Raw genomic sequence first — 26003 nt, 5'->3', positions numbered from 1 at the left:
CTGATGTTGAGGCACTATAGTGCTAGCCGTGTTGTCTGTTTCAAACCTTATGTGAACCTGATAAGATGGATGCATATCCCCTATTTTATAGATAAGGAATCTGAAACTTAGAGAAGTGAAGCCTTTTCCCAAGTTTTCACATCTCTGAGTTGCAGTGTCAAGTTTTGAACTCCAGTCTCTCTGACTTCAGAGTCCTTCCTTACTACACCAGATTGCCTTTCAAATAGTATTTGGAGGCCCTATATTTCTCCTGCTGTTATACTTGGCTTCACACTACAAAGCACCTCTAGCTTTTCTCCATTTGATTTCTGTAGCACTTTTCACATCAAGCAAATGTTATTTCTTCATCTCCCCTGTCTTCCTTATTGCTTGTAAGGTAATGTTGTTCTGACTGAACTGAGCCAAATACTGTACTCAGAAAACGGTCTCTATTCTAGGCTACCTAGTCAGTAATTCTACTGTATAACTTTAAATGCTTACTCAGTGATAATCACCTACCTTACAAACACAGGTCTTTGAAGTGTCTAAGATGACCTCATGGCTCTGTGCTCCATTGTTCTACATATAAAATGAGTGGGACAGTATGAGTCCAATACAGCCAGCTCAAGGTGGTGACTCACACCTTCCTAATTGTTTTAGAATACACATCTCATCCTACTATGTCAGGATTTACATTGTAAGTATATATTGGCAATTCTTTTATATCAAAACTTTATTTTTCCTGATTAAGCTTGGTTATTAATTTTGTCAATTAAAAAAAAATGTCCCTTGGGGCACCTGGGTGGCTCAGTGGGTTGAAACCTCTGCCTTCAGCTCGGGTCGTGGTCCCGGGGTCCTGGGATCGAGCCCCACATCGGGCTCTCTGCTCAGCGGGGAGCCTGCTTCCCCCTCTCTCTGCCTGCCTCTCTGCCTACTTGTGATCTGTCAAATAAATGAATATAATCTAAAAAAAAAAAAAAGTTAAAAAAAAATGTCCCTTAAGGCTTCCAGGCTGAGGCTGTGATTACACTTCAGTAAACATTTTTATATTTGTTTACATGCTTTTGGATAGATCAGTGATTGCAAAGACTTGGTAAGGATATCAGAATTAATAGCTGGACCTTACTGTTTCAGAGAGGAGAGAAAAAGCTTGGGAGAGGAGTGAGTCTTTATAAAGAAACAGGTTCATTGAAAGCAAATGAAAACAAAAAGCGAACAAACAGGACTATTAGCATATACATGCACATAGAATCTCCCTGCATATTCTCTAATAGAAAGAATAGAAGTTTTTGATAGTTATGGTTGACATAAATTTCATGCTCAGACTTGTAAAAATATGTAGGGAGTACTTGCTCACATGGAGTACTAAGACCATGACAAACAGGAATGTTGAGTGAAATATTTCTAGAAGAGTAAACTAAATGTAATTATGTTTTACATGTCAGACATCATTTCTTTAACTTTATACACCTTTTCTTGGAATATCTAATAGCATAAGGAATTTAATTGTAAAGTGTTTTTTTTTTTTTTTTCAAACCTGAGAGGAGGCCAAAAGGGGAATACACAGAGAAAACCGTGTTTAAAAAGAGATGGTTCCTACAGTGTTAACTATGGAGTGTGTAGCGTGACTCTGTAATGGAATATCATGGCAGGGGGTATAATACTGTAAATAAGATGAATATGCCACTTGTGGATTAATGGGCAACCTAAAGGGTGGCTTTATTTACATCTGTGTGTGAGGTTCTTTTTCGTATTGTGTATTTTCTGTTACTCCTGTGATTGGAGTGCTTAGAACCTAACAGTTTTATTACTATTTAAAAAAAAAAAATGTTTCCTTGATCTTCCTTTATGTGATTTTTGTAGGATTAGTATAATGTAATTTTAGACTTTAAAATTGATAAGTTGGAGGAGTTTTTATTAACTTTTTCTCTGGGTGATATTTAAGGAAGAGGAGGTGGGTTCTGAAATTAAGTCCAAGAAATATAGCTACTGTTTATATTTTGTTATGAACACTTAAGGAACAGGTACAGGCACCACATGTATCCACATTCCAGTAGATCCATTTGCAGTGATAACAGTTTTGTGAATATTGGATGTTTTTGAAAGATTTGGGTACTGAGTAATGTAAACGATTACATCTAGACTGGGACACTTACAGGAGCCATTATCTCCACATTATAACATGAGAATATGCAGTAAAGGGTAAATCCTAAGTGAGAGCTTTTTATAGCTAATTTTTTGGTATACTCTTTAGGTAGCCAATTAATACTGCTATCTAGTGCTCTTGACACTTCAGAAGTTTGAGACTTAGATTGTTACTTACTCCCTTTTTCCCCTCAGTTGAAAATGTATAAAACAGGTTCTTCATAAAAGGCAAATAAATGGTATCCAAAAGTAAATTGCCTTCATCTTAGAGTTTGAATGAAACTGATGTGCACTCGCAGGTCAGTTCTCAAATTGTTTGTTGAGTCTAATTGACTTCTAAACAAACAAACAAAAATTATAAAACACTTTTTTTAAGTGTTAAGATTGTGTTACCGAATTTGATAGCCTTTGTACTATTATTTATTGAAAGTTTACAGTGTGCCAAACACCGGGTTAAGGGAATTACACTCTCACTTAAATCCTTGCAACAGTCTCCTGAAGCATACGACCCCATTTTGCATACAAATAAATTAGAACTCAGAGAGATGGAGCAACTTGCCCAAGTTATGATGCAGACCTGGAATTTGAACCCAGACTGCCCCCAGAGCCATGTACTTTCAACCACTATGGTTTGTGAATTTTAGTACATAGAAATTAGGGTGGTTTTGTGTGGGCGGGGCGGGGGGGGAGAGGTTAATCTAAAAAAGTTTTCTGTGGTGCCTATTAAATGTTAACAATTTACTAACAAGCAGCCAGGATTCGGAAAACACCAGAAGTATGCAAATTGATTGTATAAAATAGTGATATGGTAACAGATTTTAGGTTTGTAAACTTCTCTTGCACTGAGAGTGTTTTTCCTTTTCAGCATTCCATGTGAGATGATAAAAATTAAAAATACCTCAATTAGCAACCACAAAAAAGTAAAACTGTTAATTGAACCTTGTAATCTCCTCTTGCTGTCTGTTAGGTTTTTCTTTGCAGGCTTTGATTGTGTGTAATAAAACTGTTTCTTAATTAATGCCAGGGTTCTGAAGCCTTTGGATCCACAAAAGAGAGTAAAGTGCAGAAAGCAAGAGGCAGCATCAAATAGTTTTTCTGTCATGTTAATTTAGATGTGTCATTCTTGTCCCGGTTCATGATATACGGCTCCCAACAGATACTAGTTGAATTGAGAGAGAAGCAATAGTGAATCGTGTCTTAGGAAAAACACGAGTCATGACTGAGGCTCTCTGTAGGTTAATGAAGAACTGTTTTCAGACAATATTTCACCCCTAGTTTGAGCTGCCCTTGGAATGAATGTGGCTGTTCATGTGACCAGCAGACATGATGCAAAACCAAACTAATTGGTGATGTGGCATCTTGGCTTTGTGGTACGTGCAGGAAAGGTCCAGGATTGATCTGATGTCCACTGCGTACTGTCATTGGCAGAAAGGTGCTCGTGTGTAACCAGAGCACGAGAGAAAACATCCTACTGACTTGTATTAATTCTGTTTAGAATGTTGAAAAACAAAATGGTAAAAATTTTCCTTGGACATTGGTAAAGTCTCCTTTAATTTATGGACACATTTTTTGAGGAATTCATAAGCTTGAAAAGAAAAAAAAGTTGGTATTTGTTTCATATTATCACTAAAAAAATTGTTTCTTAGTTTTAGAATGCAGAATAATGAATAACACATAACAGTCTTCACTAAAATGAATTTATTTTTAAGGTGACTCTTTACATTCTCTTCTTTTTCATTCTTTCATCCTCCCTCCTTGATTCAAGGAACTTACTGTGCAAGCCTGGTTTTATATTTGTATTTTAAAAAGAGTGTTGAAAAGCAGTGTTTCTTTCAGGGTGGGGAAGATTTGAAATCCAGTAATGACAAATGAAGTCCCTTTCATTTCTGGCTGCATTCCCAGATAGTTGTGTGTATCATAATCATTGAACTTTTAGAGCCTGCTCGCATTCTGTCTGGATTGCGTAGGATTACAACATCGTATTGAAATTATACTTTCTGGTGATATTTAAAAGTGAAATAGACATTGCTGAGTGGAAGCACTGGTATCATAATTTCCAGTGGTTAAGGTGTCAGTGAAGAAGGGAGTTTACAAGCATGGGAAAAAGAGTACAGCTTCAATTTGAATAGGTTTCTATTATCCAGGGGGTTATTTAATGCTAATAAATACTTGTTTTAGAATAGATGGAACTAGGTTAAGTGTTTACAGCCAAACCTTTCTCTTCTCCATTGAAGAGCAAGTTTCTCCTAACACTGACCTACTTTGCTTTTATACAGTACTATAGATACAATGGTTATGCAGCCATGGAGAGAAAAATAAATGAAGACCAGAAGACTTTTTTAGTAGGAAGTGCTTGGTAGTGTGTTTCTTTGTTGGTAAGACATAGTGTTGCCACAAATCATGAATAAATATTCTGAATTCCCTAATATTATAGCAGTTATAACCATTTTTAAGCCTCCTTTCTAAGTAGATATTTCTCTCCTGGCTTTCTGTATTGTGAACTTTACAAAACTGGCTTAGGCAGCCTATTAATTATTCATATCATAGCAACAATTAAAGCAAATTAAAAATAAAAATCGCCATATTGCATTTAACCGTGGGCAGCGCCAAACTGTGTCAGCTCTGGAAGGGCCTGTGGTGTTTCCTAAGTTAAAAGTGCTAGAGGGAGCTCTAACCTTGTTCAGAGTTGAGGCATATGGGAACAATTGTCTGTATGTGGCCATAGGGTCGCAAGTGAAGATAGAGGCTAAGGCTGTTACTTGGCAAGAATTTAAATCTTTATTAGAATTACCTGTTTTCTTTATATTCAAAAATAAGGGTTAGGACTGTCTATATCCAGTCAAATAGGACTTTATTCACCCTTATCCCTCTTTCTATGAATATAATCATCTCTTTCTAATACAGTATTCGGGAGACCCTGAATTTGGCTCAGTGAATTTTCACAAAGTGAACACACCTGGATAGTCACTGAGGGGTTTTTTGTTTGTTTGTTTGTTTGTTTGTTTTTTAAGAAAAAGAAGAAAAGAAAAAGAACATTACCAGAAGCCCATTCCTGTCCTCTTTGTCACTCCCCTCCCGAGGGTAACACTAGTTTTGCCTCCTTTTAAACCTCATATAAATAGAATCATACAACACATATTCTTTATTGTCTGACTTGTTTCACTCAACATAATGTTTTTTGAGAGTCACATTGTATATCATTCTAATTTTTAAATTTTCATTGATGTGTCATGTTTCCTTATATAAATGTACCACATTTATCCATTTTGCTATAGATGTACATTTGGGTTGCCTTCAGATTTTGATAACTACAAGAAATTTGTGTATATTTGTTGGTAAATATGTACAATGAATACATGTATCCTATTGGGTATGTATCTAGGTGAGGAATTGGAATTTCCAAACTGGTATACAAATTTATACTCCCGAAAGTAGGGAATGAGAGTTCCATTGTTCCTTTTCCTCACTAACCAACACTTGATTTTTTGGCTTTTTCATTGTAGCATTCTGATGGTATATAGTGGAATCATGTTATGGTTGTTTTTTTTTTTTTTATTGTTAAAAAACAAAATTTACAATCTTAACTGTTTTTTAAAAAATATTTTATTTATTTGAGAGAGAGACAAACAGCAAGAGAGAACATAAGTGGGGAGGAGAGGGAGAAACAAAATTATATTTCTAATATAAAAAGGAGAAAAATAAGTATATGCACACTGTTATATTGTGTTTTTTAATTTAAATTTCCCTTAAAAGTTAAAAATTGAGCCTCTTTTTATATGTTGATTGACCATTTAGATGTGAAGAAAGCCTGTTTGGGTTTTCGGCCCATTTTCTATTGAGTTTTATGTATTTTTCTGAATGATTTATAAGGACTCTGGGATCATGACCTGAGCCAAAGGCAGATGCTCAGTGACCGAGCCATCCAGGCGTTCCTATGTGTAGGTCTTGAACTATGTGAAATCTTGAACTCTGAGAGTAAGCCCTCCAGCTTTGTTGTTATTCTTCAATATTACCTTGATGTTTATTGGCCATTTGCATTTCCATATACGTTTTATAATCAGCTTGTCAATATTTGCCCTCCGTTTGCATCACCTAGTATAGCACTTAGCACACAGAAAGTCTTTAATGTATTTGTTTAAATGAGATAACTCCGCACACCGCAAATTCCCGAAGTTGTAGTTTCCCTGATTTCTGATAAACCTAATCACATCTTAAATTTTCGTTATTTCCTTAACAGTTCTGTCCCTGATCATACCAACTAATGGTGGCCAGACAAGTTAGCATATTTTAAAATATTCTAATTCATAATTTCCCTTCTGAAATTCAGAGTTTCATTTAAAACTTTAGCTTCAGAGTTCGGTGGGCAGATCCTGATGCCGCCTGAATTGCCCAAATGGCTTTTATGTACTAGCAAATGATAACAGCTACCTTTATTGAGTGTTTATGTGACACACCCTTAATATGCTTAGCGGTTTATAGATGATCTCCTGTTATTCTTTTAACAACCCTGGGAAATGGGTGGTACTATTTGTTCCCCTTTACGTGTGAAAAAACTTGAGGCTTTAACCTCAGGCTGGGTAACCAGCTCGTTCAGGCCTACGTACATAGTTTGTACATTGCTGACGCAAGGATTGCACAAGGCTTGTCTAACACTATCTTTAAAATAATAAGTTGTTTGACTTAGTCCTTCAGTAATATCCAGGCTCCTTGCTATTATCCCTAAGAAAGTATCTACCAAAATGTCTTGATTCTGTCTTTTTCTCACCCTCACCCCACATTGTCACTGCTACTCTCTTGGTGCATGTCCATTCTGATACCAGCCCACTCTTGCAGCCTTATTTAATTTACAGGTAGGCCTGTTAGATCGATCACCACCAAAAAATACTATCTCCATGGAAGATGTGCTACAAATTCTGTGTGTAATTTCCAGTGAAACTTAATCTTTCAAATGGAAATTAAGGCTCAGTTCTTCTCCATATTCATTTTCAATACACTACCTTGACCTTGAGGACACTTGATGGCCTTTGGAATCTGAAAGAAAAAGGTCTCTAAGATACAGTGAGCTGTGGACTATAATGCAAAAATTAAACTGGTAGAGAACAACAGCTATCTGATCGTGAGCACTATAACCTTGATGAAGCATTAAGATCCCAGTAAGTTTTTCCTGTCTATTGGCAGACTCTTCATGTAGCCCTACTATTTTGATTTGGCCCTAAATAAGACAAACTGGTATATTGAATTGATAACGTTTTTTGAAAACGCATGAAGGAGTTTTTTGTTTTTGTTTTTGGGGATTTTTAAAAGATTTTATTTATTTATGACAGAGTGAGATACCAAGAGAGGAAATACAAGCACGCGGGAGCTGAGGAGGGAGAAGCAGGCTTCCCACTGAGCAGGGAGCCCTATATGGGGCTCAATCCCAGGACCCAGGACACATAGGATCATGACCTGAGCTGAAGGAAGACACTCAATAACTGACCACCCAGGCACCCCAGGAAGGGGTTTTTAATAGGACATTTATGGACATTTTTCTAGAAAACCTTTCCTTAAATGCTGGGAACTATGGAGAGAGGTGGATGGAGGAAATGAGAGTAAATATGAAAGAAATAAGTTATATTAAAACACAGAAAACTTCAAGATGACATTATTAGGTCTTCAGTCTTTAGTGTCAGCCCTAAGAAAGTTTATCACTTTTAAAATGTTAATTTCTTAATTATGGTATATTTTAGCATGTAGAAAAGTGAGAGAATAATAATGTTACCTGTGTACCTGTCAGTCAGAATGATAGCATTTCTTTACATTAGAAATGCAGTCCTTTTAGAAAAAGCATACTTATTCTTCAGATGCTGGAATATTTGCTTGGCCAAATAATATAAAGAAAATATTTCTCTTTTCACTTGAGGGGCATATACTTAAATTCTAATTTGTTAGTTTTTAAATAAGAAAATACAAAGAATGAATCTCTATTTTTAAATTTATTTACTCAGTTCTATTTTAATTTACCATGGAACTGAAATCATAGACACTCAAAATATAAAAGCCAGACTGAGCCTTAGATTATCCCGTCCACCCATTCATTTTACAGACGTGGTCCCATGACAGTAGAAACTTGCCCATGATCACATAGCTACTTAGTGATAGGGCTGGTCCATCATTCTGCTTCCCTGTTGCCGTGGGCCTGTTTATGTCTGTCAGCTATAGGAGAACTTTTCATGATGGTTTGTTTCCAGAGTATCAACGTTCAGTATGTGTTCCTTAAAAAGAAAATAAAGATAGAGTAACTTCAGAACATTTGATACAGAAAATTTCAAGAGAAAAAGTGGGTACCCTTGAGTTTCATATTTATAGTTTCCAGGTGAGCTTAAGCCTCACCCAGGTGAGTTTAAAAAGTTGGGTAGTAAATCAGGAAATACCTTTACAGAAACCATTTCATGTTTTAAGAAAAGGCCAAGTTCTCCAATGAAAGGTTGTGATTTCTATTTCTAAATCAAGTGCATAAACATTATGAAGTAATTGTCTTCTTGATTTTCATTTCTTACTGATTTCATTTCATCTCCCACCTCCACCCCCAACAAATACACACATGAAATCCTGGGTGGAAGTTTGCCCTATTCTGAAAAAAAAATTTTTGTGACCCTCTTTCCTCAGAAAAATAAAAAATCTAGTCTCTGGCCCACAAAAATCCCATAAAAATAGTGCCCTTGGTGGAGGGGTGTTAAATAACCTTGAAACTAAGTCACATGGGAACAGTTTTTCTGCCATTTTGTTTGTTTGTTTGTTTGTTTGTTTGTTTTGTGTTGTGTTGAGTGGAGGGAGAGAGAAGCAGAGGGAAAGAGAGAGAGAATCCTAAACAAGCTCCACATCGAGCATGGAGGCCGATACTGGACTCAATCTCACGACCCTGAGATCATGACCTCAGCCAAAATTAAGAGTTGGTCACTTAACCAACTGAGCCACCCAGGTGCCCCTTTCTGCCAGTTTTTGAGAGAGAAGAGGGTGGGTGCTGATGACAGCTGGAATTTTAGTCTGCTTTCAGCACAGCTCTGTCTTTGCTAATCACTAAAACAAAGTACAAAGTCTGAAGGAAGCAAAATGTGCTCTGTACACAGGATGTTAGCTCTTGGTAGAAACCAGTAAAGTGGAATTTGGAAATTATAATAATGCATTGAAAGTCTTGTTAGCATTCTAATAATTTCCTTATTGCTCTTCCCTCACTAAATTAGAGTGTTATGGGAATGTTTTGGCAATTGCTCTGAAAGATTGAAAAAAAAAATCACTGTGCACATGTCTTTTATTCCATGTTGTAGAACTTATTTCAAGGTCTTCCTTTTGCTCTTCTCTTTCTCTTCAACTTAAACTTAGTGGAAACATCAGTGTAATGGCAAACATCATTCCTTTTGGAACTTCTTTCTTACTTTGAGTCTTGGGTTTTTGCATAGTACTGTTTTACGTATTTTACTATACAAAACATTGAAACGAAACTTAGTATATGTGCTGCCGAAGCGAGCACCATTGAAATGAAACTTAAAAAACTTAATGGATTAAGGATTGCCACATAAGAGTACTTATGGCCAAAGCATCAGTGTATGGATAGTTGGCATCCTTGTGGGTGAGATAAGGGGACTCCAAATATGTTTTACTGTTGTACTCCCAAAAAAACAATATCTACTCTTTGAATTAGTTTGGATTAAAAATTCAGTTTACCAAACATTTTTGAGCTGCTGTTACATAGATGTAAAGGGCTTATATCATAATTTCTATTCTTCAGAGTTTATTTTAATTTTTTTATTTTTAAAGATTATTTATTTATTTGACAGAGATCAAATAATGGTGTCACATATATACCAAGTGACTTGTAGCAAACCCAGGCCTCCTCCTATAAGTAGCTATATTCTTTTTTTTTTTTTTTTAATTTTTTTAAACATAGGCTCCATGCCCAATGTGAGGCTTGAACTCATGACCCTGAGATCAGGAGTCACTTGAGCTACTGGTTGGGCCAGTTAGGTACTCTAGCTATTTTTTTTTTTTTTTTTTGAGGGGGTTAAAAAGGCCCTTGGTTCTTTATTGGGCCATGAGAAGTACCTCCACTGTAGCATGGCACAGGCTCCACATAGTGCCCTGATGTGCTATAGAAAATAGGAACTTTCTCCAAGCCTCATCCATGTTCTCCCATCTCTTGATAATGAAATGGAGATGTGATGGGAATCATCACCCTTCACTTTTATTTTTTTTTTAAAGATTTCATTTATTTGACAGACAGATCACAAGTAGGCAGAGAGGCAGGCGCGGGGAGGGGCGGAGGGCAGGGAAGCATGCTCCCCGCTGAGCAGAGAGCCCCATACGGGGCTCACCCTGAGACCATGACCTGAGCCAAAGGCAAAGGCTCAACCCACTGAGCCACTCAGGGGCCCTGTCCTTCAGAGTTTAAAATCTAATGTGAAAGTAAAGGTTTCTAGACGTAAAATTATTATAAAAGCAAAGAAGATTGTATTTGATAAAGGATTAAGCTAATTATAATCAGCAACTAAGTGTATTAAAGTCTTCTCTAGTTATTAAAAGCATAATGACAGCCCATGTCCTTACTATGTGCCAGGTACTCTTCTGAATGTCTTTACCTGTATTATTTTATTTTTAATCCTGACATTAACCCCTCAAAGCAAGTACTATAAGAATCACCTTTTTACAAATGAGGAAATTGAGGCACAGGTAAATTAAGTAATTTACCCCAGATCACACAGATCACACATTGAGTAAATGGTAGAGCTGGGATAGAATGAGTACCAAATTATGGCGTCGTTTTTTATGACATTCCATTACATAAACATAAATTCCTTCAAAATGATATCTGAACCAGCTTCAGTGTGGCACTTGTGGTCTTGGTGCTCATGTAAAACACTTTTGGCTGTAGAAAATATATTTATCCATCTATACAAAGAAGTCCTGGTCTTTTACATTTAGTCTTAGTCATTGACCTGGAGCTTTATAGTCATTAAAAAGAGGAAGGGCCAAAATTTCATTTTAGAAAAACTGTTCACTTTATGTAACAACTGCATTTTGAAATTTAATCTGAACTCAACTAACTTCTGTGAATCTGAGCAAGTTATTTTGATCACCTCTGCTAAAAAAACAGATGCTGCATCCAAACTAAGCTTCTCCTTGGATAAATTAAGAAAACAATTACCCAAGTATTCCAGAGAGAAATGTCTTTAGTCCCTTGATGCTCCAAGGGTTATTAAAGTTTTACCTGCAGATAACCAAGACTTCCAGAAGTTACAAGTCATTTACCTCATTCACTGCAGCTAAGAGAGGCCTGTGCTGCTGCCTCATAGGATTATTTCTTGCTGCATTTAACATGCATTAACAAGCATTTGGAAAGAGTTGAATTTCTCCTGGAAAGCTGAGTTGGCTTCTTAAGATCCCATTTAAAAAAAAAAAAAAAAAAAAGCAAAGAACAAAACAAAAAAAACCAAAAACAAAAAAACAAAACAAAGCAAAAACCCTTGTATTTTTCTAATCCAGGTTTTAGATCTACCTTCTCAAAGGCTTTCTTCAGGAACAAGTTTTACCAAGTCATTGAGTCCTTTTTTATTGGACACAAAAATGTAAGGATTAGAGCGCAAAGAGGAGGAGGGCAGTATTTTTTTTCTTTCCTTATTTAAAACTGGCTATATTTTTCCCATACTTTTTAATTGTGCTGTAAGTGTGTCTCTGTTTTCCTCTGGCAGCCAGTGCTTCTATCGTTCCCTGTTATTTATGGTAGAACTTAACTTTCTAATGCTAAAATAAAGGGAGGATGTGAGGGGGAAGTTGGGGAGAAGACTCTTAGTTTAAACTTTCTCCATCACAGAAATTTTATTTTGGTACTATTAACATTATTTAACATCCAGATGAGCAACCTCTCTCTGAGGAAGTTTACAGAAAGAGCAACCAGATTCCAGACAATTAAACTTTATTACTCTGCCTGAAACATTAAGTAGTGGTTTAGGAAAATGGTTTTTCATCTCCTCTCCTCTTGATGTTTATTGGTTATTGTGTGGGAGAGGACCTGTTTGTCCAACGAGCATATTGCCAGTGAACTTGGTCATGCTAGGTCCCTGTTGAACTTGGTTATATTTATTCTTGTCCCCCTCATCCCTCTCCCTCCCTACTTACCTCCCCATCTCTTTCCTAGGTCCTCATCTTTCTCCCCCTCCCCATCTCTCCCTACCCATACTTATCTCTCCAGCTCTTTCAGGACCCTTACCTACCCCCTCCCAAGTGCCCAAATGTCTCTTCTCCCCCATTCCCAGACATTCCTCTCCCTTCTCTCCTCCTCCCTCTCCCCCTTCTCTCACAACCTTCTCTCTTTCCCTGTCTTCCCTTTCCTCTAGCCTTCTCCCCTTCTGTCTCCTTATTCCTCCCTCCTCTTCCTCCTCTTCTCTCTCCTCCTCTCCATAGTCACAGTGATCTGTAATTCTGTATCCTCCAGGATCAGATCTTGACTTCTCTGAGTCAAAGGAGATAAATTTTGCCTGCTCTGATTAATTTGATGTTATAGACAAAAAAAAGTCCTCTAGATGGCACAGAAACATCCTCCTCCCCTACACATCAAATAATTGGCTGGTGTATATTTTTTTCAAGACCAGAAAGATATATACCCATCAAAATGTAAATGTTCTTTATTTGTTGATTGTGGAAATTATGGGCAATTTTTATGTTCTTTGTGCTTCCATGTTTTTCATATTGTCTATAGTATATCTATTATAAATGCTTTTTTTTTTAAACAAATCAGTCTTTCTCTGCTTGACCTCCCTCCAGATCCTTATATAATGAAAAGAAAAACAAAACAAAATGAAGAATCAGATTTGACGCTCTTGCAAGTATGAATTTGGTTTGCTATTTTGATGTTTAGTTTTCCAGATCATTTTAACTTTCAAAACTGTGGCCCCTTGGACTGCAGCATGAAGCCTTCAAGAATTGACATTATCGGGCGTTTGGGTGGCTCAGTGGGTTAAGCCTCCTGCCTTGGGCTCAGGTCATGTTCTCAGGGGTCCTGGGATCCAGCCCTACATCAGGCTCTCTGCTCAGCAGGGAGCCTACTTCCCTCCACCCCCTGCCCACCGCCTGCCTCTCTGCCTACTTGTGATCTGTCTGTCAAATAAATACAATCTTTAAAAAAAAAAAAAAAAGATTTGGCATTATCATAGCACATGGTGGATGTTAAATACAGTCTCACAAGTTAGGCTCAACTCAAAGTTCTATAGGACTTTTTCTGCCTTTCTCTGCCCTCCCAAAAATGTAGTTCATGTTTTGTTTTTTGCAGTCTTCTATACTATGAGTGTGGTCAGTGTGAATGGACTTGGTGATTTGTACATAGATTTGGTTTCAGCACTGTTCCCAGTTTTAGGGGTTAGAGGGAACTGGTATTGGTGAGCTGCCATTCTATTTTTGTTAGGCCTCATTATTGGCCCTTGTTTACTGCCCTTAGTACTGTTGATTATAAAAGGCATAAAATTCATACCGTACTAGGCTGTGATATCATCTCTGTTACAGTTAAATGTTAAAATTCCAAGTTTAGATTCAAGTTTGGCCAAAAGAAAAACTTCTAGACTATTTCCTTCTCATTGGCTAACTGAGGTGTGGGAGTTAAACATAAGATTAGATGGACTGTTTGAGACAAAGTTATGCGTTTCCTAGCTATAGTGTGCTCATTTAAGAAAGGGTTAAATGGTGTAGTTCGTGAATGGTTTTCTAGCTGCAGGGGTTTTTGAAAAGAGATCTAGGAATTATGCAGTTAATTGAATTCTTCAGGCATGGACTTATGGTCATTGAAAACATGTGAGTGAGCAAAATTCTCTTGCTTTGCTCCCAGATATAGTTCATACAGTGTCTAAGAAGTCCTGAATTCTTTTTTCTTTTTAAGAATTTTATGCCTATTTATGCAGGTTGGACATTTTATATGATAAATAGGACATTTTAAGAGAGTTTACACAGTGTATTTGTTCTCTTGCCTTGCCTCTCTCCCTGTTTGGTTTGTTTCTTTTGTTTTTGTTTTGTTTGTTTTTTTCATTTTCTTCTTATTTCCTCACTTCCCCAAGTCTGCATTACTGGTGCTTTTTCCCGTTTTTCCCCATCTTGTGAGCAAAGTTTTAACAGTACGTAGGAAGTTAACTGCCTGGAGTCTTTTAAATATAAGTAACACGCAACCAGTAATAAGCTTCGGTTGTTTTTTTGCTGCCTGCAAAGAAACATAAACACAGCGCTCATTTCTGGCAGGTTTTTACTGTCAGAGTTTCTCCTATTATATTTATCTTACAATTTGCCAGGGGGTGAAGTTATTAAGTTTTAGCAGCAGCCATCGATCAAGTTCACAAGTTAACACGATAAAGGCTCTGTGCCGCTCCGATTCGGGGAAATGATGATCCTCACTCGGTAATTAACTAAATGAGAAAGTTAAATCTTACTTGAGAGCTGGGAGAGATGAAAGAGAGGTGTTTGTCAGTTTCTCAGTGGAAATTAGAAGCAGTTTTCTGCAATTCCCTAAGCTGCTGCTCTGTCATATTTTACATAAGCTCTGGGAAAACGTCTTGTAATTAGTGCTGTCATGGAGGATTTTTTTTTTGCTGAAGGATGTTGGAATAATTCATTAGATTATCAAGAAAGGCTTGTGTCCTGAAATGATTAGCACAGTGAAATTTAAACCATTAACGATAACAAGTTTAGAGCTTGCTGCAGTGCAGAGGCACCCGGGGTATGTCTGTGCCTATTTCAATCATTTCTTATAATTAAACATTATGTCCTTTTTTCCCCCCATCAGTAAGACCCATCCAAAAATCCTTTTAAGGTGGCACTGCCTACATCAGGGGGTTTACCAGCCTTGGAGGTGTGTGTAGTTAGTAGCTGTAATAATGCAGCAGTAAATTAAACTGCTGTGAGTTTTTGGTTTAGAACAAAAGAACCTATTGGCCTGGAAGCTATGCAGTTGCAAGAGGGAACCCACTACAGAAACAAGAGCCCCAGTTTTGAAGCCTAGCAGTGTTAAGTGACTATCTTATCTCTTGAACTAGCCCCAGAAACCTGGAAATAATCAAAATGGCTTTGTTTTGATTTTGATGAATTTTTTATATGGCTTTTCCTATAATTAGTAAGTTAAAAAAAAAAAAAGAAAAGATTGGCAAGTGTCCAGTCTTTAAGTAATCATGTATACTGGGATATTTGTGAGTTTGTTTTTAGTGAGTTTTATTTGAAAGAATTGAAGTGATTGCAGGCTTTTTCTTGTTGGTTGTTAGAAACCAGTCAGATTCATAATGTGAACTTTCCTTCTGCTGACAAATCTGCCCCTTCCTGTCTTCCATGTTCACTAATCAGATCTGACATATTTATGAGTTCACCTAATATGTAATCATATTTAGTAGAAGCTGTTAAAATATTAATATAATAATCCCACTGAGAAATGTGATGCTTACTTCTGTTGAAATGTATGTCCCATTCTATATGTAGGGCCACCATTTTCTTTTCATTTGCACTCTCACTTCACCCTCCCCACCACCCCCCTCAAAAGAGAATGGAACAACAGACTACTTCTTTGGTTGCTGAAAGTTATAGTGGTTTTTTAACTGAAAATTAGAACAATAAAAGCTATGATCCCACTTTTGAACACTCATCACCTCTCATTCTGCATGTTCAATTTGTGGCCAGATCCTTTCTTTAATCCTTTAAAATTCTTAAATTAAAATCCTTTAAAATTCTTAAAAAGAAAAAAGAACTCAGGACTTCTAAGACACTGTATGAAGTTCAAGTTTTTCTTGAAATCCCCTGTTAAATAAAAGATACCCAGATACCAATGGTTCCTAACCCTTCTGGGATCCGTTTTGTTTCTGTCCTACCTCTTTGGGATCTCTAGAGCTGTTCTGGATCTCCCTAATATCACCACATCCCCATCTCTCTATGTGCTTGCTTATTTCGGTCCTAATCAAAATGCAGACAACACCGTTTCCATTTAATTTGGCCAGGACAATGTTGAACTTCCGTAAGAGATATTTTTGCCAAGAAATCAAGGAAAAACAAAAAAACTTTAAAGTCAGTGCTTTTGAATTTTTATTTAACTAAAATCTGGCAACCGCCAATAGAGAGTATAGTATAGCCCTTTTAAAAATCCTTTCTTTTCCCCCTCAAAGTTCTTGAATGTTTTACCCTTTTTCTTCTGGCCACAGGAACAAGAACCCTGGTTCTGTCACCTTCCAGGTTAATAACCAGATTAAACATTTGAAGGACCAGCCCTATTGAAGAAGTCAATTATTATATTGAAATAAGTGTGTATTATAACCCAAACTTAGAATTCTCAGCAGGTACTCCTTCCTCTAGTGAGGATAAAATACGTTTCTTCCAAATACTTCCTAATCCACCTCTTCTAATCTTGGCCATGATCTCCTCTTGCCTGGATTATTTTATCCACCTGATAATTGGTCCTCCTCTGTTATGCAGCTTGTTCTTGTTATCCCCTCACCATTCTCTACATGGCAGCTAGTATAAATATTTCTAAAAGATAAATCAGATGGGGGCACCTGGGTGGCTCAGTGGGTTAAAGCCTCAGCCTTCAGCTCAGGTCATGATCCCAGCATCCTGGGATTGAGCCCCGCATCGGGCTCCCTGCTCAGCAGGGAGCCTGCTTCCTCCTCTCTCTCAGCCTGCCTCTCTGCCTACTTGTGATCTCTGTCTGTCAAATAAATCAATAAAATCTCAAAAAAAAAAAAAAAAGGATAAATCAGATGATGTCATACTTGTCTCATTCGGAACCTCCAGGGGTTTTCCTTTACACTTTGGATGAAATCCAAACTCCTTACTGTGGCCCAGAAGGCCTTTGTGATCTGGCCCCAGGCCACCTCACTAACCTCATTTCCTGACATTCACTCTGTGCCAACCATACTAACCTTCTTTCTGTCTTTCATTTGAACGCACACCTTTGACTCCTTCATATCTGGGGGCCTATTCCCAGATCTTCACAAGACTGACCCTCATTATTCAGATCTCAGCTCTAGTGTTAACTCCTTTGCATCATTTCATGACCACCTCAGTTACAGTAGGCTGTACTATTCCCTTCCTTTTTTATCTTACCTTATTTTGTTTTCTTGACAATATTTATTGGTTTCTGAAGTTAACGTTTTTATTATATATTCTCTCCCTACTCCTCTCTAGAGAAGGTAAAGAAGCTGTGGTGCTACAGTTTCTCTAGCACCTAGAAAAGTGGCCAAAGAAGTAACTCAATAAATGGTTGTTGGTTGACTGATAACTCTAAGGTTCCAGCCTTAGTCCAAGTTCTTGTCCTATCCCTCCTAGGCTACAGCCTTATCCCCATTAGAACCCTTGCCCATTTTATTCTTAGACTCATTCCTCAGCTTAATCATTATGTCCCCTTTCCCCTGCTATGGGTTTCAATGCCTGAGTCTTTCCTCAAAGCCCTTTTTTAGAAGTTTTTATTTTAATCATCCAGTGTTCATCACAGCAAGTGCACTCCTTAATCCCCATTAACTGTGTCAAGCCCCCCCTTCTCAAAGCTCTTCTTAAAGCCAAACAGAATCCTTAAATATCATTTGCCTCTCTCTGGTCATAGATATTACTCTGTCTAGCCCTTACATCCCCAGTTCCAAAGGGTGTCCTATGTCTGGAAAATTTTTTTTCTCTACTTAACCCACACCCTTCCCTATGATTAAAGCAGGGTTTGATTGCCAGCTAGAAACATCTATCATCATTTCACCATCAAGTTCATCCAGTCCATACTGCATCTTCCAACCTGCACTCAATACAGTTAGCAAAGTGAGCTCACTTGATACTGCAGTGGTGGTGGTTAGGCTAGTTGATGTCTGTATTTTCCCTCCTGGCTCAGCTTCAAAGGAATTCATGGTAATTTTGAAAGTGGTGCTTGTAATATTTTTCAGGGGTGGTAGGTGGGAAATGTTAGCCTTTAGCCTTTGAGGACTAAGCTGAGGAGAGTCATATAAATGCTTAAGTCCTTTCATTTTATGTGCCTGTCATCTGACAGCTTCTTTCTTCCTTTCTTTCTTTTGGAACTGTTCGTTGTAAACAGAAAAGCAGAAGATCTGTGCAGTTAGTGTTACCATTAAACTGAGGTTGTTTGTCAGCTTTCCTAGACATTTGAACAGTAGTGGTTGAGTCATCAAGCTTTTGTTGGGAAAACCAAATCAATTCTATTGCCACCAGTCACCATTACCCTTTCTCCCATACACTCTAATATACAACCTTTTGATTTTTTAATAATTGAACTTTTCACTGTGCCCTTGTGGATTTTCAAAGGTTCTCAAATTGAAATTTTGCTACTTTTACTTTAGCCATTAGTAGAAAAATCTGTATGGGAGAATGATAGAGGGAAGAGGCTTGATAACAAAGACCTTTATCTCCTGAGCGCTCTATAAATGTAATATCTTAGTTACAAATGAAACTAATATTGCAGTAACATTTATCCTTAGGAATACTCTATCCTTGGAACTTTCAATTTTATTAAAATGTAATTTACATACAATAAAATACACCCATTTTAAGTATATAGTTTGATGAATTTTGGCAAATGTATACAGACAGCTGTGTAACAGTCAAGCTGTAGAACACGTTTATTGCCCCAGAAACTTCCCTTGCGTCCTTACCCAGTCAGTCCCATCCCCACATCCAGCTCCAGTCAGCCACTGATCTGTTTTTATCATTACAAATTAGATTGTTGTTCCTAGAGTTTCATATAAGTAGAGTCGTAAAGTATGAGTTTTGGTACCTGACTTCTTTTGTTCAGCATGTGTTTGAGATTCATACATATGATTTTGTGTATCTGTGGTTCATTCCTTTTATTGCTGAGTACTGTTCCATTTTTTTTTAAATTTTTTATTTATTTTCAGCGTAACAGTATTCATTGTTTTTTCACCACACCCAGTGCTCCATGCAATCTGTGCCCTCCCTAATACCCACCACCTGGTTCCCCCACCCTCCCACCCCGCCCCTTCAAAACCCTCAGGTTGTTTTTCAGAGTCCATAGTCTCTCATGGTTCACCTCCCCTTCCAATTTCCCTCAACTCCCTTCTCCTCTCCATCTACCCTTGTCCTCTATATTATTTGTTATGCTCCACCAATAAGTGAAACCATATGATACTTGACTTTCTCTGTTTGACTTATTTCACTCAGCATAATCTCTTCCAGTCCTGTCCATGTTGCTACAAAAGTTGGGTATTCGTCCTTTCTGATGGAGGCATAATACTCCATAGTGTGTATGGACCACATCTTCCTTATCCATTCATCCGTTGAAGGGCATCTTGGTACTGTTCCATTTTACAGATAGGTTTCAGTTTGCTTTTCAACTTTTGGTGGACATTGAGGTTTTTTTTTTCAGCTTGGGACTATTACAAATAAAACAGCTATGAACACATATATACAAGTATTTGTGTAAAGATGTTTTCATTTTGTAGGGGAGGTAAATGCCTAGCAGTGGAGTTGCTGGGTCATATGATAAGTATGTGTTCAATTTTTTAAGAAACTGCTCCCTGTGTTCTAAAGTAGTTGTATCTTTAACCATTATTGCCAGCAATGTATGAGAGTCCAAGTTGCTCTTCATCCTTGCCAGTATGTTCAGTATTTTTCATCTTAGCCATTCTCGTAAGTGTATAGTAGTATCTCATTGTGATTGTTTTTTAAAGATTTTTATTTATTTATTTGACAGAAAGAGATCACAAGTAGGCAGAGAGGCAGGCAGAGAGAGAGGGGAAGCAGGCTCCCCACGAAGCAGAGAGCCTGATGCAGGGCTCAATCCCAGGACCCTGGGACCATGACCTGAGCCAAAGGCAGAGGCTGAACCCACTGAGCCTCCCAGACGCCCCTCTCATGGTGATTTTAATTGCATTTCCCTAGTGACTCATGATATTGAATATCTTTACATGAGCTTGTTGGCCATCCATGATTCTTTTCTTGTGAAATGTCTATTCAGATCTTTGGTTCATTAAAAAGAAAAAACGAAACAAAACAAAACAAAAAACTAGGGTTATTTGTTTTCTTATTATCGAGTTTTAAGAGTTCTCTATATATACTGGATACAAGTCCTTTGTCAAAAATATGTATTGCAAATGTTTTCTCCCAGTTTGTGGTTTGTATTTTTTTTTTAAAGATTTTATTTATTTATTTGACAGACAGATCACAAGTAGGCAGAGAGGCAGGCAGAGAGAGAAGGGAGGAAGCAGGCTCCCTGCTGAGCAGAGAGCCCAATGTGGGGCTCGATCCCAGAACGCTGGGATCATGACCTGAGCCGAAGGCAGCGGCTTTAACCCACTGAGCCACTCAGGCGCCCCTGTGGTTTGTATTTTTATTTTAACTTTTTCTTTTTTAGAAATCAGAAGTTTAAAATTTTGCCACATGCTAATTTATCATTTATCTATTTTTTCCTTTAAAACAAAAAAGTCTGTGCTCTTGTGCCCTGGGTGTAAAATGTTTGCCTGTCTCAAGAGTACCAAGATTTTCTTCTATGTTTGCTTCTAGACATTCTGTGTTAGCTCCTCCACATAAGTCCAGAATCCACCTAAGTTAATTTTTGTACATGGTTGATAGTAAAAAACAAAGTCTGTTGTTTCTGTATGGGTATCCAGACGTTTCAGCATCATCTTTTTAAAGGATTATATTTTCCTTATTGGATTATCTTGGCACCTTTCTCAAAAATCACCTGGCCATATGTAAGTCTCTTTGTGGAGTCTGTATTCTGTTTCATCAATCTACATGTTTGTCCTTACAGCAAAGTCACACTTTCTTGATTACTATTGCTTTATTGTTAAGTCTTGAAATTCAGTCGTGTGAGTCTTCCATCTTTGTTTTTATTTTGTAAGATCGCTTGGCTAACATTTGGGTCCTTGCATTTTCATTCAAATTTTAGAATCTGCTTGTTAGTTTGCTTGCTGGAATTTCATTGCTACTACATTGACTCTTATCAATGGATCGATTGGAAAGATGAACATCTTAACCATATTCAGTCCCATTTGTGAACATAGTATCTCTCTCCATTTATTGAAGTCTTTTAAAATTTCCCTCAGCACTGTTTTGTTGTTTTCAGTTTTACAGGTATTAACACATATGTTGTTAAATTTATCCCTAAGAATTACATTTTTTAAATGCTACTGTACATTGTATAGGTAGACAGTTTTAAAAAGTGTATATAAATATATATATGTATGTGTGTATATATTTATTTATTTATTTAAATGAAATAAATAAAGTGCTTACTCTTGGTGGGGCTAGTGACCCAACAAAAGGAGCACAAGGCAGGGGTTATAAGGCTCATGGTAATCTGCTTCTTGATCTAGGCTCTAGTTATATTCTGAAAATTCATCGAGCTAATACACTTGAGATTATGCAGTTCCATGTACATTTGCGGCATGAAAATTTTAAAAATATATATTACACAGTGAGAAAGAAGGATGTGTTTTCAAAAGGAGAAGGAAAGGCCAACTCCAGCGGTGTCAGAAGTTCATTAAGAGTGTTGGTTTATTGAGTGTTTTCCTGTGTGCCAGGTGGTGAGCTAAGCATGGTTTTCTTAGATTATTTTATTTGATCCTCACAAAAACCCAGTGGAATATATCCTATAATTTGGCAGCTGAGGGAAGCAGAGACTCGGGGGTGGGGGGAATCAAGTTGTTTATGCCATGACACACAGCTAGTAAATTGAGGGGCTAGAATTTGAAACCAGGTCTTTGTATTGTAAGACCAAAGCTCTTAACGCAGTGTGGTGTAGTAGTTAAGAGTAACTCATTCAAAGTGATGATGGCTGAGGTGTGTGTCTTTCTACCTCACAAGGAAATACTCTGTTTTGGGGGTGGTAACTAAAATGCAGTGCCCGCTGGTGTAGCCTAGACAGTTGGGAAATTCATGAACTCTCAGTTGATATTTCATTTCTAATAGCCAAATAGTTTAGGTCCCATTTATGATTTGATCATTGGAAGTATAAGAAAGTCCTGGGGAGTCTGGGTGGTTCAGTTGATTGGCCATCAATATTTGGCTCTGGTCATGATCTAAGGTTCCTGGGATCGAGTCCCATATCCAGCTCCCTGCTCAGTGGGGAGCCTGCTTCTTTCTCCCTCTCCCTCTGTGATCTCTCTTGCTCTCATTTTCTCTCAAATAAATTTTTTTAAAAAGTATATGTATATGAAAGTCCTGACTGAACTTTAGCTCCTGCAGTGGAATAATCAAATAATCAAATCCTTAGGCATTTTTATCTGTTACTAGTCTTGATAAATACTGATCAAAGCATGACTCCCTGTGATTATAGAAACATCTGGTTTGTTGAAGGTTATAAATAGAATCATTTCATTACCATTGCTGATTATTGTTCTCTGTTACTGGCATTTCTGGAAAACAATACCCTGGGTAGCATCCAACTCCAGTCCATTTCTACCTTTCAAAAGACAAAAGGACAAATTTATAAAAGATGACGGAGTGGGAGGTTTGGGTTGTTGAGGTGAGAAGTGCCATTTGGTCAAGCTTGTACACCCACCCGTTCATTAGCTCACTAAATCTTACTCCATATTTCACTAGTTTTCCTTTTCTGAAATGCAAACAAATAACCTACACAAAAGGCAGCTCCGAAATCCCCCAAGGCCTGTGTCCAGCAAGGTTCTTATTAATCATTTTTAGTCTCTATCATAGATAAGAGTGGCACTTATGCTAGAAAACATCCAGCTCCATACACCAGGGCTTGCTTCTTACAGGTGTTGGCTTTTTCTGTGTAAGCAAAACGGCTAATACCATTCTTGAAAATATACTTTCAGATATCTATCAGGAGTCATTTGTAAAGAAGCCTGTATGCAGGATTTAACGTTTAGAAATTAAGCCAGCCTATGCCTCAAATTGATTATACAAATATGTTAGCTTTATGGCACATTCAGCATGTCCAGGCAGGTATGAGCTCCATAGTAACATTGGCCTCCCTGCCAGATTGGGATTGCCTCAGACAAATATGCTGAAGATCTATCAGATTACTTTGAAAAGTACCAGTTGTACCGCTTTGTGATTATCCTTTAAAGAAAGCCAACTTTTTTCAGAGTAGCAAGAGTTTCTCTTGATTTCTGAATCTTCTCCAAGTGTCAAATTTGCACATGATCCTTGTCTTTTTTTTTTTTTTCTCATACCCAGTCTGTCAGCAAATCCAGTTTGCTCTGCCTTCAAAATACACATTGAGTCCCAATTATTTCTTACCACCTCTACAGCTACCACTCAAGTCCAAAAGATTGTTCTCTTCCATGGACTACTGTGAAGTTGTCTCTTAATTAGTCTCCTTATTTCCATTTATGTCCCCTGTAGTCTATTCTTCACACAGTAGTGATCCTTTTAGAAGGTGTCAGATCATGTTACTCTCGGGCTTCTAGGTGATTCTCCATGTGACCTTTCTCTCTGCATAGCTTCCCATCTTCCCAACTTCCCTCTCCAGGAGGGTAGCCTGAATCTCTTACAGGGTGGCTCAAGGCTCTCAGAAGAAGTAAGCAGAAACTGTGGGCTTAGGAGTCCTAGAATGTCACTTTGTCCCCATTCTGTCAGCCAAAGCCCAGATTCAAAAGCTAAGATAAACTCTACCTTTTCATGGGAGGAATGGCATTCGTGTTCAGGCAGGGATGGAATTGTCCCAAGCCATCACTGGAGATAAGCTGTCACCACATAAATGATCTGGATGATCTGGCTTGGAATACTCCAACTTTACCCTCCACCCTGGGCCTCTTACCTATTCCTTGAACATGTCAGAGAGACTGCTACCGAGGACCTTTGCCCTCAAATTCCCTTTGCCCTAGATGTTTCTTCCCCCCTGTAACAAAATGTCTAGTTCCCACATTTCCTTCATGTCTCAGTTTAAATGTCATCTCTTTAGAGAAGCTATCTCTGACCCCTCAGACTTAAATAACTATATTAGTTTTTTGTTTGTTTGTTTGTTTTAAATTGCTACATAACAAATTATTAGGTTAAAATGGCACCCATTCATCAGCTCACAGTTTTCTAGGTCAGAATTCTGGCACAGCATGGCTCGGGTTCCTCAGCTCCTAGTATCACAAGACTGAAGTGAAGATGCTGACCAGGCTGAGTTCACATCTGGAGGCTCTGAGGGAAAATTCTCTTCTCAGATCATTGTTGTCAGAATGCAGTACCTTGCCTCTGTAGGCTTGAGGTCCCCATTTCCTTACTGGCTGTCATCTGGGGGCTCAGTCAGCTCCCAGAGGCTGACCACATCCTTTTACATGCGGTCCCCCTTCTTCTTCCGCAACCAGTTAGAACGAACTTTCTGCTTTTAAAGGGCTCATTTGATAGGTCAGACCCATTGCAGTAATCTCCCCATCTTAAGGCCAGCCGATTTGGCACCTTAATTAAATCAAAGCAGTACCTATGTGTTTGTTTGAATACCCGAGGGAAGATATGTGTACACCATCAGCTGAGAATCTTGGGGTCAACCATCTTAGAGTTTTGCCTACTACAATAACATGTAGTTTTTTCCTATTCCCTTATTTTTCTTAATAGCACTATCCACATTATATTTTCTATTTGTTTATGGTTTTATCATGCTGTACACACTGCAGTATAAGTGCCTGATGATGGAGACTGCTATTTTTGTTCAGTGTTGTATTCCTAGCACTTAGGACAGTGTTTAACACGTTGTAGGTGCTCAGTTGATACTTACTGAATGAACTAATAAATAAAAAGATTTTATGGCATGTAATTTTGATTTCTTTTTTAGAAGGAAAAGGTTAGATTGAGCATATAAATGTTACAGTTAAGCTTTATCTCCAAAGGTACTACAGTCTCAAATTATTCATCAGCCTTTCTTTGCATGGAAGGTTTCTTATTTGACTATTAAAAAATAAATTGTAATTGTATAAATGCCCAGTAACTGGTGTATACAAGAAAAAACAAATTAGCTTTTTTGCTTGCTAGTAATAACAACTTAGCATGCTTTCAGCTTTCAGTTTTCATCTGTAGATCTCCAAATATCTTCCTGTGAACTTTTAGAAAGGGATGCCTAGTTGACCAGCATTGTTCCTGATTTACCAATTTGCCGTGGTCTTTGTGTGGCTTTCTGTGTATTTGTTCACAAATATCCAGTTACTAATGAGTAACAGCGTGAGCTCCAACATACAGACGTAACAAAGCATGCCAGATAAGAAAAGTATCTATTTCCCTCATTTTCAATACTTACTGTCTATGTTTCTTTTAATCCAATCCTACAGACAAAACTTGCCAATGGCACTTCCAGTATGATTGTGCCCAAGCAACGAAAGCTCTCAGCAAGCTATGAGAAGGAAAAAGAACTGTGTGTCAAATATTTTGAGCAGTGGTCAGAGTCCGATCAAGTGGAATTTGTGGAACATCTTATATCCCAAATGTGTCATTACCAACATGGGCACATAAACTCGTATCTTAAACCTATGTTGCAGAGGGATTTCATAACTGCTCTGCCAGGTATGTCTACGTGTATTTGTGCGCTGTTAATTTGCCTGGAAGATATGTTACAATGGTAGTGGAACTAGAGTTTCATCTCTCTTTTTAAAAGTCTTTACTGGCTTGATTTTTATAAACTGAGTCCTTTAATCATACCTTCTTGGGGGTATAAATACCCAAAATCACTCTCTGGAAATAGAGACTCCTCTTTCCCCTGTCTTCTCTGTATCTCATGCCCTTCTAGTCATCCTGTTCTTACCCACTGAGAGATGCAAATAAAATATTTTCCGAGGTATTAACTTGATAATGTGTCTTAGTTTTTAAGATATGCTAACTTATATACTTGGATTTCTGTGGGAATTTACCAACAGAATATTTAAATTATAGGACTGAATAGGAAGCATTTTTAATTGAGTATTTTAGAAAGAAAAGTATCTCAGGAGTCTTAT

The 26003-nt window shown here is 37.7% G+C and overlaps 1 protein-coding gene across 3 annotated transcripts in view; it reads left to right on the top strand.

Annotated features, from left to right (window-relative positions):
• The window catches only part of BTRC (beta-transducin repeat containing E3 ubiquitin protein ligase), a 182160-nt gene that overhangs the window by 130949 nt on the left and 25208 nt on the right, over positions 1-26003 (top strand). For all 3 annotated transcript variants that reach the window (XM_080823445.1, XM_080823443.1, XM_080823444.1), the window contains one exon: positions 25344-25575. In XM_080823445.1, coding sequence (XP_080679571.1) covers positions 25344-25575 — 232 coding nt within the window. The remainder of the gene's footprint in view (positions 1-25343; positions 25576-26003) is intronic.

Source organism: Martes martes (assembly GCF_963455335.1).
Source record: "Martes martes genome assembly, chromosome: 14".
NCBI lineage: Eukaryota > Metazoa > Chordata > Mammalia > Carnivora > Mustelidae > Martes > Martes martes.
The sequence above is the reverse complement of the archived record's forward strand: the minus strand, read 5'-3'. Positions and strand labels throughout refer to the sequence as shown.